General features: G+C 50.2%; 1 protein-coding gene across 1 annotated transcript in view; it reads left to right on the forward strand.

The window, feature by feature from the left end:
- Positions 1-19,637, forward strand: part of LOC149984267 (intermembrane lipid transfer protein VPS13B-like) — a 721,339-nt gene that overhangs the window by 573,633 nt on the left and 128,069 nt on the right. The window contains 2 exon segments of the mRNA XM_090230526.1: positions 10,167-10,369; positions 16,762-17,074. Of these exon segments, the coding sequence (XP_090086652.1) occupies positions 10,167-10,369; positions 16,762-17,074 (516 nt within the window).

The raw sequence follows: 19,637 nt of genomic DNA on the forward strand, positions 1-19,637 counted from the left end.
CAGAACCAGAGAGTTCTGTTACAACACACTGACACGTTATGGTCAGAACCAGAACCAGAGAGTTCTGTTACTGTTACAACACACTGACACGTTATGGTCGGTACCAGAACCAGAGAGTTCTGTTACAACACACTGACACGTTATGGTCGGTACCAGAACCAGAGAGTTCTGTTACAACACACTGGCACGTTATGGTCAGTACCAGAACCAGAGAGTTCTGTTACAACACACTGACACGTTATGGTCGGTACCAGAACCAGAGAGTTCTGTTACAACACACTGACACGTTATGGTCGGTACCAGAACCAGAGAGTTCTGTTACTGTTACAACACACTGACACGTTATGGTCAGTACCAGAACCAGAGAGTTCTGTTACTGTTACAACACACTGACACGTTATGGTCGGTACCAGAACCAGAGAGTTCTGTTACAACACACTGACGCGTTATGGTCGGTACCAGAACCAGAGAGTTCTGTTACAACACACTGACACGTTATGGTCGGTACCAGAACCAGAGAGTTCTGTTACAACACACTGACACGTTATGGTCGGTACCAGAACCAGAGAGTTCTGTTACTGTTCAACACACTGACACGGTATGGTCGGTACCAGAACCAGAGAGTTCTGTTACAACACACTGACACGTTATGGTCGGTACCAGAACCAGAGAGTTCTGTTACTGTTACAACACACTGACACGTTATGGTCGGTACCAGAACCAGAGAGTTCTGTTACAACACACTGACACGCTATGGTTGATACCAGAACCAGAGAGTTCTGTTACAACACACTGACACGTTATGGTCGGTACTAGAACCAGAGAGTTCTGTTACAACACACTGACACGTTATGGTCAGTACCAGAACCAGAGAGTTCTGTTACAACACACTGACACGTTATGGTCGGTACTAGAACCAGAGAGTTCTGTTACAACACACTGACACGTTATGGTCGGTACCAGAACCAGAGCAGAGACTACTTTTCAGGTCATTGATGGAGAGAGGGATGGATGGAGGGAGGGAGGAAGAGAGAGGGATGGATGGAGGGAGGGAGGGAGAGAGAGAGGGGGAGGGAGGGAGAGAGAGAGGGATGGAGGGAGGGAGGGAGGGAGGGAGAGAGAGAGAAAGAGAGGGATGGAGGGAGGGAGGGAGGGAGAGAAGGAGGGATGGAGGGAGGGATGGAGAGAAGGATGAATGGAGGGAGGGAGAGAGGGAGGGAGGAAGAGAGGGGGATGGATGGAAGGAGAGAGGGAGGGAGGAAGAGAGGGGGATGGATGGAGGGAGAGAGAGAGAGAGAATGGATGGAGGGAGGGAGGGAGAGAAGGATGGAGGGAGGGAGGGAGGGAAGGATGGAGAGAGGGAGTTCCAGCATATGTCCTGGCAGTATCAACCTACTATCGGGCCAATAACAGGAGATGGGTAAAAAGGCATATTGGGGTCTGGAAACTCTGAGAGTCACTTCTGTTCACTGAACATTGGGGGTTAGAGGGGGTGGGGAGGGAACAGGGGAGGACAGAGTTTCTCTGGGGAGGGAGGGAGGGAACGGGGGAGGACAGAGGTTCTCTTGAGGGGGAGGGAGGGAACGGGGGAGGACAGAGTTTCTCTGGGGAGGGAGGGAGGGAACGGGGGAGGACAGAGTTTCTCTGGGGGGGAGGGAGGGAGGGAACAGGGGAGGACAGAGGTTCTCTGGGGGGGAGTACAGAGTTTCTCTGGGGGGGGGAACAGGGGAGGGCAGAGTTTCTCTGGGGGGGGAACGGGGGAGGACAGAGTTTCTCTGGGGGGGAGGACAGAGTTTCTCTGGGGGGAGGGAGGGAACGGGGGAGGACAGAGTTTCTCTGGGGGGGTGGGGGGGGAAGGGGGGAGAACAGAGTTTCTCTGGGCTTTTAAACCCATCTGCTTCACAGATGTTATATCGGGTTACTTCAGATAAAATGAGTGTCAAATATTTGAATTAAAACCTCAACAATTTGCACTTGTTTACTCAAATCTACATAACTCCGCAGTGAGAACATTCTAGACGCTGTGGCCCGCGCTGATTTTCAACAGCTTTTCAGCTTTCATCCATTTTTGATGTGTTGCCTTTTATAAACACAGTTTCAAAACACTCAGCGTGGAAAACAATGGAAAAACGACGAGAGGGAGAGGGGGAGGGAGAGAGAGAGAGGGGGAGGGGGAGGGAGGAGGAGAGAGAGAGAGAGGGGTAGAGAGAGAGAGAGGGGGGGAGGGAGAGAGAGGGGGGGAGGGAGAGAGAGAGGGGGAGAGAGAGAGGAGGAGGGAGAGGGAGAGAGAGAGGGAGGGAAGGGGACAGAGAGTTGTGTTTTCTATGAAAGCTAATCCCTGGTTGGAGGAGGATGACAGCTCTTTAGCTGTGGGGTTCTGACATCTCGCCTGTCGAGATGAGATTTATCACTAAGTGATTCTGTTGTTGACTATAAACACCATGTCCTCTTGGTGCGGAGCTTCATGTCCACTACCCAGGCTGATGGTCATGGAGACCCACTGAGACGTTTCCTCCTAGTCTGACCCAGGCTGATGGTCATGGAGACACACTGAGACGTTTCCTCCTAGTCTGACCCAGGCTGATGGTCATGGAGACCCACTGAGACGTTTCCTCCTAGTCTGACCCAGGCTGATGGTCATGGCGACCCACTGAGACGTTTCCTCCTAGTCTGACCCAGGCTGATGGTCATGGAGACCCACTGAGACGTAGATGTTTCTCATCGTCTCTAGATGTTTCTCGTCATCTCTAGATGTTTCTCGTCGTCTCTAGATGTTTCTCGTCATCTCTAGATGTTTCTCATCGTCTCTAGATGTTTCTCGTCGTCTCTAGATGTTTCTCGTCGTCTCTAGATGTTTCTCGTCATCTCTAGATGTTTCTCGTCGTCTCTAGATGTTTCTCGTCATCTCTAGATGTTTCTCGTCGTCTCTAGATGTTTCTCGTCGTCTCTAGATGTTTCTCGTCGTCTCTAGATGTTTCTCGTCGTCTCTAGATGTTTCTCGTCGTCTCTAGATGTTTCTCTTGGTCTCTAGATGTTTCTCGTCATCTCTAGATGTTTCTCGTCGTCTCTAGATGTTTCTCGTCGTCTCTAGATGTTTCTCGTCGTCTCTAGATGTTTCTAGATGTTTCTCTTGGTCTCTAGATGTTTCTCGTTGTCTCTAGATGTTTCTCGTCGTCTCTAGATGTTTCTCATCGTCTCTAGTTGTTTCTCGTCGTCTCTAGATGTTTCTCGTCGTCTCTAGATGTTTTTCGTTGTCTCTAGATGTTTCTCGTCGTCTCTAGATGTTTCTCGTGGTCTCTAGATGTTTTTCGTCGTTTCTAGATGTTTCTCGTGGTCTCTAGATGTTTCTCGTGGTCTCTAGATGTTTCTCGTCGTTTCTAGATGTTTCTCGTGGTCTCAAGATGTTTCTCGTGGTCTCTAGATGTTTCTCGTCGTCTCTAGATGTTTCTAGATGTTTCTCATCATCTCTAGATGTTTCCTGTCTGTCTGTCTGTCCTATACCACAGCAAGGTGTGTGTGAATAGCCAGGACAGTCTGTTGTCTCATGGTCCTGGTTAGCAGGACATTATATCACCAGTATTCAGGGTGTTAGAGTAGAGAGACATTGACATTTGTCCCATCACACACACACAGGCCGCCCACACACACACACACACACACACACACACATTTGTCCCATCACACACACACACCGTCCCTGTCTCAATCCCTGCCTCCCCCTGCCTCTCTCTCTCTCACACACAGTCCCTGCCTCCCCCTGCCTCTCTCTCTCTCTCACACACAGTCCCTGCCTCCCCCTGCCTCTCTCTCTCACACACACAGTCCCTGCCTCCCCCTACCTCTCTCTCACACACAGTCCCTGCCTCCCCCTGCCTCTCTCTCTCACACACACAGTCCCTGCCTCCCCCTGCCCCTCTCTCTCTCACACACAGTCCCTGCCTCCCCCTGCCCCTCGCTCTCTCACACACAGTCCCTGCCTCCCCCTACCTCTCTCTCACACACAGTCCCTGCCTCCGCCTGCTTCTCTCTCTCTCACACACAGTCCCTGCCTCCCCCTGCCTCTCTCTCTCTCACACACAGTCCCTGCCTCCCCCTGCCTCTCTCTCTCTCACACACAGTCCCTGCCTCCCCCTGCCTCTCTCTCTCACACAGTCCCTGCCTCTCTCTCTCACACACAGTCCCTGCCTCCCCCTGCCTCTCTGTCTCATACAGTCCCTGCCTCCCCCTGCCTCTCTCTCTCTCACACACAGTCCCTGCCTCCCCCTGCCTCTCTCTCTCTCACACACAGTCCCTGCCTCCCCCTGCCTCTCTCTCTCTCACACACAGTCCCTGCCCCCCCCCCCCCTGCCTCTCTCTCGCACACACAGTCCCTGCCTCCCCCTGCCTCTCTCTCTCTCACACACAGTCCCTGCCTCCCCCTGCCTCTCTCTCTCTCACACACAGTCCCCCCCCTGCCTTCGGTAACATGTTGAAGTCTTGGCTCAGCTCTTCAGGATCCATTTCATTTCGTTTGGCCCGTGCCTCCCAGTGAGATAGTTTTCCAAACTCAAAACACATGAAGTGGATAGAGACACAGAGCTGCAGAGCCACCTTAAATCCCCTGGCAACAACAGCTGGCCTTTAGTGGTCCTGGGACATAACAGATGGGGTGTTGGGTGTTTCTGCTCTGATGGCTCTGATGGTCTCAGTCTAATGGCTGTAACATAATGGGACTGACAGTCCTGTGTGTCTCCATACCCTCCAGAGATCTATGGCTGTAACATAATGGGACTGACAGCCCTGTGTGTCTCCATACCCTCCAGAGACCTATGGCTTTAACATATGGGACTGACAGCCCTGTGTGTCTCCATACCGTCCAGAGATCTATTGTCTCAAGTCTCCTTTCAGTTGGTCTCGCTACGTAATGATCTGTTTCTCTCTCATAAACTTCACAGTCACACAAGACACCACTCACAAGTGTTGTACAGAAGGACACATGACAAGTGTTGTACAGAAGGACACATGACAAGTGTTGTACAGAAGGACACATGACAAGTGTTGTACAGAAGGACACATGACAAGTGTTGTACAGAAGGACACATGACAAGTGTTGTACAGAAGGACACATGACAAGTGTTGTACAGAAGGACACATGACAAGTGTTGTACAGAAGGACACATGACAAGTGTTGTACAGAAGGACACATGACAAGTGTTGTACAGAAGGACACATGACAAGTGTTGTACAGAAGGACACATGACAAGTGTTGTACAGAAGGACACATGACAAGTGTTGTACAGAAGGACCCATGACAAGTGTTGTACAGAAGGACACATGACAAGTGTTGTACAGAAGGACACATGACAAGTGTTGTACAGAAGGACCCATGACAAGTGTTGTACAGAAGGACACATGACAAGTGTTGTACAGAAGGACACATGACAAGTGTTGTACAGAAGGACACATGACAAGTGTTGTACAGAAGGACCCATGACAAGTGTTGTACAGAAGGACACATGACAAGTGTTGTACAGAAGGACACATGACAAGTGTTGTACAGAAGGACACATGACAAGTGTTGTACAGAAGGACCCATGACAAGTGTTGTACAGAAGGACACATGACAAGTGTTGTACAGAAGGACCCATGACAAGTGTTGTACAGAAGGACACATGACAAGTGTTGTACAGAAGGACACATGACAAGTGTTGTACAGAAGGACACATGACAAGTGTTGTACAGAAGGACACATGACAAGTGTTGTACAGAAGGACACATGACAAGTTAGAGTTAAGATGTTGTGCTGCCTTCATCTAGAACGTATTGTAGAGCTGCAGTAGACCCAGACTCTGTAGTCAGGACGACAGAGCTGCAGTAGACCAGACTCTGTAGTCAGGACGACAGAGCTGCAGTAGACCAGACTCTGTAGTCAGGACGACAGAGCTGCAGTAGACCAGACTCTGTAGTCAAGACGACAGAGCTGCAGTAGACCCAGACTCTGTAGTCAGGATGACAGAGCTGCAGTAGACCAGACTCTGTAGTCAGGACGACAGAGCTGCAGTAGACCCAGACTCTGTAGTCAGGACGACAGAGCTGCAGTAGACCCAGACTCTGTAGTCAGGAGGACAGAGCTGCAGTAGACCCAGACTCTGTAGTCAGGAGGACAGAGCTGCAGTAGACCCAGACTCTGTAGTCAGGAGGACAGAGCTGCAGTAGACCCAGACTCTGTAGTCAGGACGACAGAGCTGCAGTAGACCCAGACTCTGTAGTCAGGACGACAGAGCTGCAGTAGACCCAGACTCTGTAGTCAGGACGACAGAGCTGCAGTAGACCCAGACTCTGTAGTCAGGACGACAGAGCTGCAGTAGACCAGACTCTGTAGTCAGGACGACAGAGCTGCAGTAGACCCAGACTCTGTAGTCAGGAGGACAGAGCTGCAGTAGACCCAGACTCTGTAGTCAGGAGGACAGAGCTGCAGTAGACCCAGACTCTGTAGTCAGGACGACAGAGCTGCAGTAGACCAGACTCTGTAGTCAGGAGGACAGAGCTGCAGTAGACCCAGACTCTGTAGTCAGGATGACAGAGCTGCAGTAGACCAGACTCTGTAGTCAGGACGACAGAGCTGCAGTAGACCCAGACTCTGTAGTCAAGACGACAGAGCTGCAGTAGACCCAGACTCTGTAGTCAGGAGGACAGAGCTGCAGTAGACCAGACTCTGTAGTCAGGACGACAGAGCTGCAGTAGACCAGACTCTGTAGTCAGGACGACAGAGCTGCAGTAGACCAGACTCTGTAGTCAGGACGACAGAGCTGCAGTAGACCAGACTCTGTAGTCAAGATGACAGAGCTGCAGTAGACCCAGACTCTGTAGTCAAGACGACAGAGCTGCAGTAGACCCAGTAAACCCAGACTCTGTACTGACAGGCCAGGCAGGTCGTATGTTGTACTGACAGGCCAGGCAGGTCTAAAAAATATTTAGGGATTGAAAATATGAAATTCAGGAAGCTTTTCCTTCCCCCTGTGTGTGTGTGTGTGTGTGTGTGTGTGTGTGTGTGTGTGTGTGTGTGTGTGTGTGTGTGTGTGTGTGTGTGTGTGTGTGTGTGTGTGTGTGTGTGTGTGTGTGTGAGTGTGTGATGGTAACTTGCTGTCCGTTCGACTCAGGCGTCCAACGGTCGACCATAAATATGAGTGTGGTTCTCCTCTGCTCTCTCCCTGACCACATGATAATAGGCTGGGTGGCAGAATACAGGATGAGCTCACACACACAGAGAGAGAGGAGAGGAGAGGAGAGGTGTGGAGAGGTGTGGAGAGGAGAGGAGAGGGCCGTCTCTGTTTAACGGCTACACCTCTCTCTGCCCATGGCACCAGATCAGAGATCCACTAACAGGGCGTTAGTAGTGGAGGGACAGACGGCTGCAGCACAGCCAGGGTCTCCAGGGAAACGCATGGTCATTATGGGCTGGCTGGAGGGGAGGAGAGGAGAGGAGGGGAGAGGAGAGGAGAGTGGAGGGGAGAGGAGAGGAGAGGAGAGAGGAGAGGAGAGGAGAGGAGAGGAGAGGAGACTTTAAACTTCCTAATTAGTGAGAATATTAAGATGGTCATCGTGGTTGCAGCTGTGTTTTACCTCATCATGCCGTGGTGCTTGCTGTTCCACCCTGCCCTGGTCATCTGGGCTGGAGGAGAGGATCATGGGAGAAGAGGAGTCTTCTGGCCAGTTGGGATGAGGCTCTCTCTGTTGTAATAGGATGATGATAGCCACAGTTAGTCAGTTCAGTGCTGCTCTGAGAGAGACGAGGCCTGCCTGGGAGTTCCCCAGCCTAATGCTGCTCTGAGAGAGGAGGCCTGCCTGGGAGTTCCCCCAGCCTAGTGCTGCTCTGAGAGAGGAGGCCTACCTGGGAGTTCCCCAGCCTAGTGCTGCTCTGAGAGAGAGGAGGCCTGCCTGGGAGTTCCCCAGCCTAGTGCTGCTCTGAGAGAGAGGAGGCCTGCCTGGGAGTTCCCCAGCCTAGTGCTGCTCTGAGAGAGAGGAGGCCTGCCTGGGAGTTCCCCCAGCCTAGTGCTGCTCTGAGAGAGGAGGCCTACCTGGGAGTTCCCCAGCCTAGTGCTGCTCTGAGAGAGAGGAGGCCTGCCTGGGAGTTCCCCCAGCCTAGTGCTGCTCTGAGAGAGGAGGCCTACCTGGGAGTTCCCCCAGCCTAGTGCTGCTCTGAGAGAGAGGAGGCCTGCCTGGGAGTTCCCCAGCCTAGTGCTGCTCTGAGAGAGAGGAGGCCTGCCTGGGAGTTCCCCAGCCTAGTGCTGCTCTGAGAGAGGAGGCCTGCCTGGGAGTTCCCCAGCCTAGTGCTGCTCTGAGAGAGAGGAGGCCTGCCTGGGAGTTCCCCAACCTAGTGCTGCTCTGAGAGAGGAGGCCTACCTGGGAGTTCCCCAGCCTAGTGCTGCTCTGAGAGAGACGAGGCCTGCCTGGGAGTTCCCCAGCCTAGTGCTGCTCTGAGAGAGGAGGCCTGCCTGGGAGTTCCCCAGCCTAGTGCTGCTCTGAGAGAGAGGAGGCCTGCCTGGGAGTTCCCCAACCTAGTGCTGCTCTGAGAGAGAGACGAGGCCTGCCTGGGAGTTCCCCCAGCCTAGTGCTGCTCTGAGAGAGAGAAGGCCTGCCTGGGAGCTCCCCAGCCTAGTGCTGCTCTGAGAGAGAGGAGGCCTGCCTGGGAGCTCCCCAGCCTAGTGCTGCTCTGAGAGAGAGAAGGCCTGCCTGGGAGTTCCCCAGCCTAGTGCTGCTCTGAGAGAGACGAGGCCTGCCTGGGAGTTCCCCAGCCTAGTGCTGCTCTGAGAGAGACGAGGCCTGCCTGGGAGTTCCCCAGCCTAGTGCTGCTCTGAGAGAGACGAGGCCTGCCTGGGAGTTCCCCAGCCTAGTGCTGCTCTGAGAGACAGGAGGCCTGCCTGGATCATGTCAGCACAAGGCCGCAGCGCAGACAGAATGAAAACAAGACGGAGGGTTTTGGTTATTGTAAACAGCGGGAGCAAAACAAATGGTGGAACAACAGAGCAGTTAGTTCCGTGTTCTCTGGGTTCCCCGGCAGGCAGCAGTTTAAAGGGCCGTTAAAGAGTTGGTTCTCTGGGTTCCCCGGCAGGCAGCAGTTTAAAGGGCCATTAAAGAGTTGGTTCTCTGGGTTCCCCGGCAGGCAGCAGTTTAAAGGGCCGTTAAAGAGTTGGTTCTCTGGGTTCCCCGGCAGGCAGCAGTTTAAAGGGCCGTTAAAGAGTTGGTTCTCTGGGTTCCCCGGCAGGCAGCAGTTTAAAGGGCCATTAAAGAGTTGGTTCTCAGGACAGATTACTCATACACAGGACAGCATCCAAGTGTTCTGTTGACTGACAGACCAGACCAGACCAGAGACGCACGTCCATGTCAGCGATTGGCGGAGACCAAAGTTTATGGAGATTTATGAGATCATCGAGCTTGGGTCCTAACCAAGGTCGTAGCCGAGGTCAGTCCCTCTGTCACGACTGGAAGGAGATGGACTGAGCCAGAACTGTCCTGTGTTTGTCTGACCAAGTGTCTGTCTGGGTTCACACGTCTCACTGTAGGAACCAACGGCTAGCTCATCTGCTTCTTATCAAGTTCAACTGTGGTATTTGGGTGTTGTGATGTTGGAGAGGTACAAGACAGGGATGTCCTCTCTCTCCTTTGCTCTTTGTTTAGCGTTAAAAGGCGTTTGGAGTTAAAGGGGAAGCTCACCAATTTTTTTTTACATGTAGACTTATTTTCACTCTTTCTGTGATTGTAGTTGAGCCCCAAAACCATTTTTTTTTTTCGTAACAGAAATTTGCCCTAATTACAATGCGTTATGAAAATGTGCCTGAAGCATGTTATAAAGCATGTTATAAAGCATGTTATAAAGCATGTTATAAAGCATGTTATAAAGCATGTTATAAAGCTTGTTATAAAGCATGTTATAAAGCATGTTATAAACTATGTTATAAACTATGTTATAAACTATGTTATAAACTATGTTATAAACTATGTTATAAACTATGTTATAAACTATGTTATAAAGCATGTTATAAAGCTTGTTATAAAGCATGTTATAAAGCACTGCAAACCAACTCATTGTACGTTAGAGGTGTTTAAAGCTACAAGGTGCCCAGCTCTACGTTACACAAAGCCTTTACTGATGGTTTATACTGTATGTCTCTCTGTGCTCCGTGTAGACCCGGTCCAGTCAGTCTCAGTGCTGTTGGAGCTGCAGGATATCCTGTTGAGGACGGGTCTGAAGGATCGGAGCCGTCTGCTGCTGGGGCCTTTCTCCTGTAGCGCCGCCCTAGAGGCCAGGTGGTGTAGGCACAGCAGCAGTCCTGAACCTGAGACTGGGACCCCTAAACTACTGCTGGACCTGAAGGGAGGCCTACTGCAGGTGAGAGGGAACACCCACAATCCTCTGGTTGGAAGCTCCCTGATTTCCTCCTCATTCCTTCCTGATTCTGGGAATTCTTCCAACCAGGTTTTCTGGGAAACTAACAGAATTTAGAGAAATGTATCAGATTATTTACAACCCTGTGTGCCATTCTCACCCTAATTCAGTAACATAGAGTTAGTCCACCTTTCTGTCAGAGATCTGATGAGACCAAACATTTTCCCCATACTGTCATTCATCACCCTAATGACCTCACCCTAATGACCTCTACTGGTTATTCATCACTCTAATGACCTCACCCTAATGACCTCTACTGGTTATTCATCACTCTAATGACCTCTACTAATGACCTCTACTGGTTATTCATCACTCTAATGACCTCACCCTAATGACCTCTACTGGTTATTCATCACTCTAATGACCTTTACTAATGACCTCTACTGGTTATTCATCACCCTAATGACCTCACCCTAATGACCTCTACCTCTACTGGTTATTCATCACTCTAATGACCTCTACTAATGACCTCTACTGGTTATTCATCACCCTAATGACCTCACCCTAATGACCTCTACTGGTTATTCATCACCCTAATGACCTCTACTGGTTATTCATCACTCTAATGACCTCTACTAATGACCTCTACTGGTTATTCATCACCCTAATGACCTCTACTGGTTATTCATCACTCTAATGACCTCTACTAATGACCTCTACTGGTTATGCATCACTCTAATGACCTCTACTAATGACCTCTACTGGTTATTCATCACTTTAATGACCTCTACTGGTTATTCATCACTTTAATGACTGTTAGGGGTCGACTGGTACTTCTACTGTTAGGGATCGATTGGTACTTCTACTGTTAGGGTACATACTGGTACTTCTACTGTTAGGGTACAGACTGGTACTTCTACTGTTAGGGTACAGACTGGTACTTCTACTGTTAGGGTACAGACTCAGAGATTCCTGCCTTCCTGTCCAAACCCCATCCCCAACCCAACCCCACGCCCCATCCTTAACCCCCAATCTCAACCCCAACCCCCAGCCCATCCCCAACCCCATCATTAACCCCCAACCCCATCCCAAACTCTCAACCCCATTCCCAACCCCATCCTTAACCCTCACCCCCAACCCAATCCCCAATCCCATCCCCTAACCCCCAACCCCATCCCGAACTCTACCCTCTACCCAACCCCTAACCCCATCCTTAACCCCTAACCCAATCCTTAACTCCATCCTTAACCCTCAGCCCCAACCCCATCCATAATCTCCAAACCCATCCTTAACCCCCAACACCACCCTTAACCCCCAACACCACCCTTAACCCCCAACCTCATCCTTAACCCCCAAACCCATCCTTAACCCCCAACCCCACCCTTAACCCCGAATCCCATCCTTAACCCCCAACCCCACCCTTAACCCCGAATCCCATCCTTAACCCCCAACCCCATCCTTACCCCTCAGCCCCAACCCCTTCCTTAATCCCCAAACCCATCCTTAACCCCCAGCCCCAGCCCTAACACAATCCTTAACCCCCAACCTCACCCTTAACCCCCAACCCATCATTATCCCCAACCCCATCATTAACCCCCAAACCCATCCTTAACCCCCAACCCCATCCCAACCCCATCCTTAATCCCCAACCCCATCCTTAATCCCCAAACCCATCCTTAACCCCCAACCCCATCCTTAACCCCCAGCCCCATCCTTAACCCCCAACCCCATCCTCAACCCCCAACCCCATCCTTAACCCCCAACCCCATCCTTAATCCACAAACCCATCCTTAACCCCCAAACCCATCCTTAACCCCCAGCCCCAACCCCATCCTTAATCCCCAAACTCATCCTTAACCCCCAAACCCATCCTTAACCCTCAACCCCATCCTTAACCCCCAGCCCCAACCCCATCCTTAACCCTCATCCCAACCCAATCCCCAATCCCATCCCCTAACCCCCAACCCCATCCCGAACTCTACCCTCTACCCAACCCCCAACCCCATCCTTAACCCTCACCCCAACCCCAACAACTCAACACTTAATACATAATCATACATTTCCTTCTGCAAATACTGAGTGTTTGTGGTGTTTTAATGAAGTCTTCTACAAAAAACACCCAAATTCCTCCGAACTTGAGAAATACCCACATTTTCCTGTTTGTACGTTTAGTCACCCTCCTCCACAGCAGAGTAGAGCCCAGTCTGGTTCTGTGTCTCAACTGTTTTTTGACTCAGAGATTCCTGCCTTCCTGTCCAAACCCCATCCCCAACCCAACCCCACGCCCCATCCTTAACCCCCAATCTCAACCCCAACCCCCAGCCCATCCCCAACCCCATCATTAACCCCCAACCCCATCCCAAACTCTCAACCCCATTCCCAACCCCATCCTTAACCCTCACCCCCAACCCAATCCCCAATCCCATCCCCTAACCCCCAACCCCATCCCGAACTCTACCCTCTACCCAACCCCTAACCCCATCCTTAACCCCTAACCCAATCCTTAACTCCATCCTTAACCCTCAGCCCCAACCCCATCCATAATCTCCAAACCCATCCTTAACCCCCAACACCACCCTTAACCCCCAACACCACCCTTAACCCCCAACCTCATCCTTAACCCCCAAACCCATCCTTAACCCCCAACCCCACCCTTAACCCCGAATCCCATCCTTAACCCCCAACCCCACCCTTAACCCCGAATCCCATCCTTAACCCCCAACCCCATCCTTACCCCTCAGCCCCAACCCCTTCCTTAATCCCCAAACCCATCCTTAACCCCCAGCCCCAGCCCTAACACAATCCTTAACCCCCAACCTCACCCTTAACCCCCAACCCATCATTATCCCCAACCCCATCATTAACCCCCAAACCCATCCTTAACCCCCAACCCCATCCCAACCCCATCCTTAATCCCCAACCCCATCCTTAATCCCCAAACCCATCCTTAACCCCCAACCCCATCCTTAACCCCCAGCCCCATCCTTAACCCCCAACCCCATCCTCAACCCCCAACCCCATCCTTAACCCCCAACCCCATCCTTAATCCACAAACCCATCCTTAACCCCCAAACCCATCCTTAACCCCCAGCCCCAACCCCATCCTTAATCCCCAAACTCATCCTTAACCCCCAAACCCATCCTTAACCCTCAACCCCATCCTTAACCCCCAGCCCCAACCCCATCCTTAACCCTCATCCCAACCCAATCCCCAATCCCATCCCCTAACCCCCAACCCCATCCCGAACTCTACCCTCTACCCAACCCCCAACCCCATCCTTAACCCTCACCCCAACCCCAACAACTCAACACTTAATACATAATCATACATTTCCTTCTGCAAATACGGAGTGTTTGTGGTGTTTTAATGAAGTCTTCTACAAAAAACACCCAAATTCCTCCGAACTTGAGAAATACCCACATTTTCCTGTTTGTACGTTTAGTCACCCTCCTCCACAGCAGAGTAGAGCCCAGTCTGGTTCTGTGTCTCAACTGTTTTTTGACTCAGAGATTCCTGCCTTCCTGTCCAAACCCCATCCCCAACCCAACCCCACGCCCCATCCTTAACCCCCAATCTCAACCCCAACCCCCAGCCCATCCCCAACCCCATCATTAACCCCCAACCCCATCCCAAACTCTCAACCCCATTCCCAACCCCATCCTTAACCCTCACCCCCAACCCAATCCCCAATCCCATCCCCTAACCCCCAACCCCATCCCGAACTCTACCCTCTACCCAACCCCTAACCCCATCCTTAACCCCTAACCCAATCCTTAACTCCATCCTTAACCCTCAGCCCCAACCCCATCCATAATCTCCAAACCCATCCTTAACCCCCAACACCACCCTTAACCCCCAACACCACCCTTAACCCCCAACCTCATCCTTAACCCCCAAACCCATCCTTAACCCCCAACCCCACCCTTAACCCCGAATCCCATCCTTAACCCCCAACCCCACCCTTAACCCCGAATCCCATCCTTAACCCCCAACCCCATCCTTACCCCTCAGCCCCAACCCCTTCCTTAATCCCCAAACCCATCCTTAACCCCCAGCCCCAGCCCTAACACAATCCTTAACCCCCAACCTCACCCTTAACCCCCAACCCATCATTATCCCCAACCCCATCATTAACCCCCAACCCCATCCTTAACCCCCAACCCCATCCCAACCCCATCCTTAATCCCCAACCCCATCCTTAATCCCCAAACCCATCCTTAACCCCCAACCCCATCCTTAACCCCCAGCCCCATCCTTAACCCCCAACCCCATCCTCAACCCCCAACCCCATCCTTAACCCCCAACCCCATCCTTAATCCACAAACCCATCCTTAACCCCCAAACCCATCCTTAACCCCCAGCCCCAACCCCATCCTTAATCCCCAAACTCATCCTTAACCCCCAAACCCATCCTTAACCCTCAACCCCATCCTTAACCCCCAGCCCCAACCCCATCCTTAACCCTCATCCCAACCCAATCCCCAATCCCATCCCCTAACCCCCAACCCCATCCCGAACTCTACCCTCTACCCAACCCCCAACCCCATCCTTAACCCTCACCCCAACCCCAACAACTCAACACTTAATACATAATCATACATTTCCTTCTGCAAATACTGAGTGTTTGTGGTGTTTTAATGAAGTCTTCTACAAAAAACACCCAAATTCCTCCGAACTTGAGAAATACCCACATTTTCCTGTTTGTACGTTTAGTCACCCTCCTCCACAGCAGAGTAGAGCCCAGTCTGGTTCTGTGTCTCAACTGTTTTTTGACTCAGAGATTCCTGCCTTCCTGTCCAAACCCCATCCCCAACCCAACCCCACGCCCCATCCTTAACCCCCAATCTCAACCCCAACCCCCAGCCCCATCCTTAACCCCCAACCCCATGCTTAACCCCCAACCTTAACCCCCAACCCTATCCTTCACCCCCTACCCCATTCTTAACCCCCAACCCATCCTTAACCCCCGAACCAATCCTTAACCCCCGAACCCATCCTTAACACCAACCCCATTCTTAACCCCCAAACCCATCCTTAACCCCCAACCCCATCCTTAACCCCCAACCTCATCCTTTACCCCAACCCCATTCTTAACCCCCAACCTCATCATTAACCCCCAACCCCATTCTTTACCCCAACCCCATCCTTAACCCCATTCTTAACCCCTAGCTCCTAGCCCCAACCCCATCCTTAACCCCAACCCCCATTCTTAACCCCCAACCCCATCATTAACCCCCAACCCCATTCTTTACCCCAACCCCATCCTTAACCCCTAACCTCATCCTTAACCCCCAACCCCATCCGTAACCCCCAACCTCATTCTTTACCCCAACCCCATCCTTAACTCCTAACCCCATCCTTAACACCCAACCCCATCCTTAACACCCAACCCCATCCTTAACACCCAACCCCATCCTTTACCCCAACCCCATCCTTAACCCCCAACCCCAACCTTAACCCCCAACCCCATGCTTAACCCCCATCCTTAACTCCCAACCCCATCCTTAACCCCCAACCTTAACCCCCAACCCCATCCTTATCCCCCAACCCCATCCTTAACCCCCAACCCCAACCTTAACCCCCAACCTTAACCCCCAACCCCATCCTTAACCCCCAACCTTAACCCCCAACCTCATCCTTAACCCCCAACCCCATCCTTAACCCCCAACCCCATCCTTAACCCCCAACCCCATCCTTAACTCCACCTTAACGCCCAACCCCATCCTTAACTCCCAACCCCATCCTTAACCGCCAACCCCATCCTTAACCCCAACCCCATCCTAAACCCCCAACCCCATCCTTAACTCCACCTTAACCCCCAACCCCATCCTTAACCCCCAACCCCATCCTTAACCCCCAACCCCATCCTTAACTCCACCTTAACCCCCAACCCCATCCCCAACCCCATCCTTAACCCCCAACCCCATCCTTAACCCCCAACCCCATGCTTAACCCCCAACCTTAACCCCCAACCCCATCCTTAACCCCCAACCCCATCCTTAACTCCACCTTAACCCCCAACCCCATCCTTAACCCCCAACCCCATCCCCAACCCCATCCTTAACCCCCAACCCCATCCTTAACCCCCAACCCCATGCTTAACCCCCAACCTTAGCCCCCAACCCCATCCTTAACCCCCAACCCCATCCTTAACTCCACCTTAACCCCCAACCCCATCCCCAACCCCATCCTTAACCCCCAACCCCATCCTTAACCCCCAACCCCATGCTTAACCCCCAACCTTAACCCCCAACCCCATCCTTAACCCCCAATCCCACCCCCAACCCCATCCTTAACCCCCAACCCCAACCTTAACCCCCAACCCCATCCTTAACCCCATCCTACCCTGTACAGTAGTACCCTGTCTTGTAATATTCTCCTTGTGTGTGTTTAGGTGTTCTGGGGCCAGGAGCATGTAAACTGTCTGCGGCTGGTGTATGAACACCTGCAGGCCTACCTCCAGAGGAACCAGGGATCTGGGTCAGGGGCTGGGACTGGGTCTGGGTTTGGGGCTGGGACTGGGTCTGGGTTTGGGGCTGGGACTGGGTCTGGGACTGGGTCTGGAACTGGGTCTGGGTTTGGGGCTGAAGAGGAAAAGCCCCCCATTGACACCCAGTCACCCCCCTCCCCTGAATCCCCCTCCCCCAGGACAGAACACAGCTCTGACGACCTCCGCACCGGGCTGTTCCAGTACATACAGAACTCAGGTGACCGTCATACCTCACTACTACCTATTCACCTGTTTCTCAGGTAATAACGCACTGTTACTATCTATTAGATACAGGTAATAACACACTGTTACTATCTATTAGATACAGGTAATAACACACTGTTACTATCTATTAGATACAGCTAATAACACACTGTTACTATCTATTAGATACAGGACTCAGGTAATAACACACTGTTACTATCTATTAGATACAGGTAATAACACACTGTTACTATCTATTAGATACATGACTCAGGTAATAACACACAGTTACTATCTATTAGATACAGGACTCAGGTAATAACACACTGTTACTATCTATTAGATACAGGACTCAGGTAATAACACACTGTTACTATCTATTAGATACAGGACTCAGGTAATAACACACTGTTACTATCTATTAGAAACAGGACTCAGGTAATAACACACTGTTACTATCTATTAGATACAGGACTCAGGTAATAACACACTGTTACTATCTATTAGATACAGGACTCAGGTAATAACACACTGTTACTATCTATTAGATACAGGACTCAGGTAATAACACACTGTTACTATCTATTAGATACAGGACTCAGGTAATAACACACAGTTACTATCTATTAGATACAGGGCTCAGGTAATAACACACTGTTACTATCTATTAGATACAGGACTCAGGTAATAACACACTGTTACTATCTATTAGATACAGGACTCAGGTAATAACACACTGTTACTATCTATTAGATACAGGACTCAGGTAATAACACACTGTTACTATCTATTAGATACAGGACTCAGGTAATAACACACTGTTACTATCTATTAGATACAGGTAGTAAAACACTGTTACTATCTATTAGATACAGGACTCAGGTAATAACACACTGTTACTATCTATTAGATACAGGTAATAACACACTGTTACTATCTATTAGATACAGGACTCAGGTAATAACACACTGTTACTATCTATTAGATACAGGACTCAGGTAATAACACACTGTTACTATCTATTAGATACAGGTAATAACACACTATTACTATCTATTAGATACAGGACTCAGGTAATAACACACTGTTACTATCTATTAGAAACAGGACTCAGGTAATAACACACTGTTACTATCTATTAGATACAGGACTCAGGTAATAACACACTGTTACTATCTATTAGATACAGGACTCAGGTAATAACACACTGTTACTATCTATTAGATACAGGTAATAACACACTGTTACTATCTATTAGATACAGGTAATAACACACTGTTACTATCTATTAGATACAGGTAATAACACACTGTTACTATCTATTAGATACAGGTAATAACACACTGTTACTATCTATAAGATACAGGTAATAACACACTGTTACTATCTATTAGATACAGGACTCAGGTAATAACACACTGTTACTATCTATTAGATACAGGTAATAACACACTGTTACTATCTATTAGATACAGGACTCAGGTAATAACACACTGTTACTATCTATTAGATACAGGACTCAGGTAATAACACACTGTTACTATCTATTAGATACAGGTAGTAAAACACTGTTACTATCTATTAGATACAGGACTCAGGTAATAACACACTGTTACTATCTATTAGATACAGGTAATAACACACTGTTACTATCTATTAGATACAGGACTCAGGTAATAACACACTGTTACTATCTATTAGATACAGGTAATAACACACTGTTATTATCTATTAGATACAGGACTCAGGTAATAACACACTGTTACTATCTATTAGATACATGACTCAGGTAATAACACACTGTTACTATCTATTAGATACAGGTAATAACACACTGTTACTATCTATTAGATACAGGACTCAGGTAATAACACACTGTTACTATCTATTAGATACAGGTAATAACACACTGTTACTATCTATTAGATACAGGTAATAACACACTGTTATTATCTAATAGATACAGGTAATAACACACCTCATTACGGTCAACATGGCAACAGGACAGCAGAATATGGAGACGTTGGTGTGAAAGACCTTTATAATTATATAAGGTGGTGGTGGAACAGAACGAGTTCCCAAACACACTTCAGCCCCGCTTGAACAGAAAGGGGATCGGGGCTTCTGCATGTGGAATAGAACGAGTTCCCAAACAGAAAGGGGATCAGGGCTTCTGCATGTGGAACAGAACGAGTTCCCAAACAGAAAGGGGATCGGGGCTTCTGCATGTGGAATAGAACGAGTTCCCAAACAGAAAGGGGATCAGGGCTTCTGCATGTGGTCTCAGAGAGGAAGACATTACGTCTGTTTCCAGTAAAACACAGTTTGTTCCCCTCCCTGGGCACGCTGTCTATCCTCCCGGACTCTCACACACGGTGGAGAGAGATCAAACCCTCTCCTCGCCCTCTCAGCTATCTGCCCTGTCAGCCGTGGTCAGTCAGCCTCTCCTCTCCCTCTCAGCTATCTGCCCTGTCAGCCGTGGTCAGTCAGCCTCTCCTCTCCCTATCAGCTATCTGCCCTGTCAGCTATCTGCCCTGTCAGCCGTGGTCAGTCAGTCTCTCCTCTCCCTATCAGCT

The sequence above is a fragment of the Oncorhynchus mykiss genome, chromosome 3 (assembly GCF_057628025.1).
Source record: "Oncorhynchus mykiss isolate SJ-2025 chromosome 3, ASM5762802v1, whole genome shotgun sequence".
Lineage (NCBI taxonomy): Eukaryota > Metazoa > Chordata > Actinopteri > Salmoniformes > Salmonidae > Oncorhynchus > Oncorhynchus mykiss.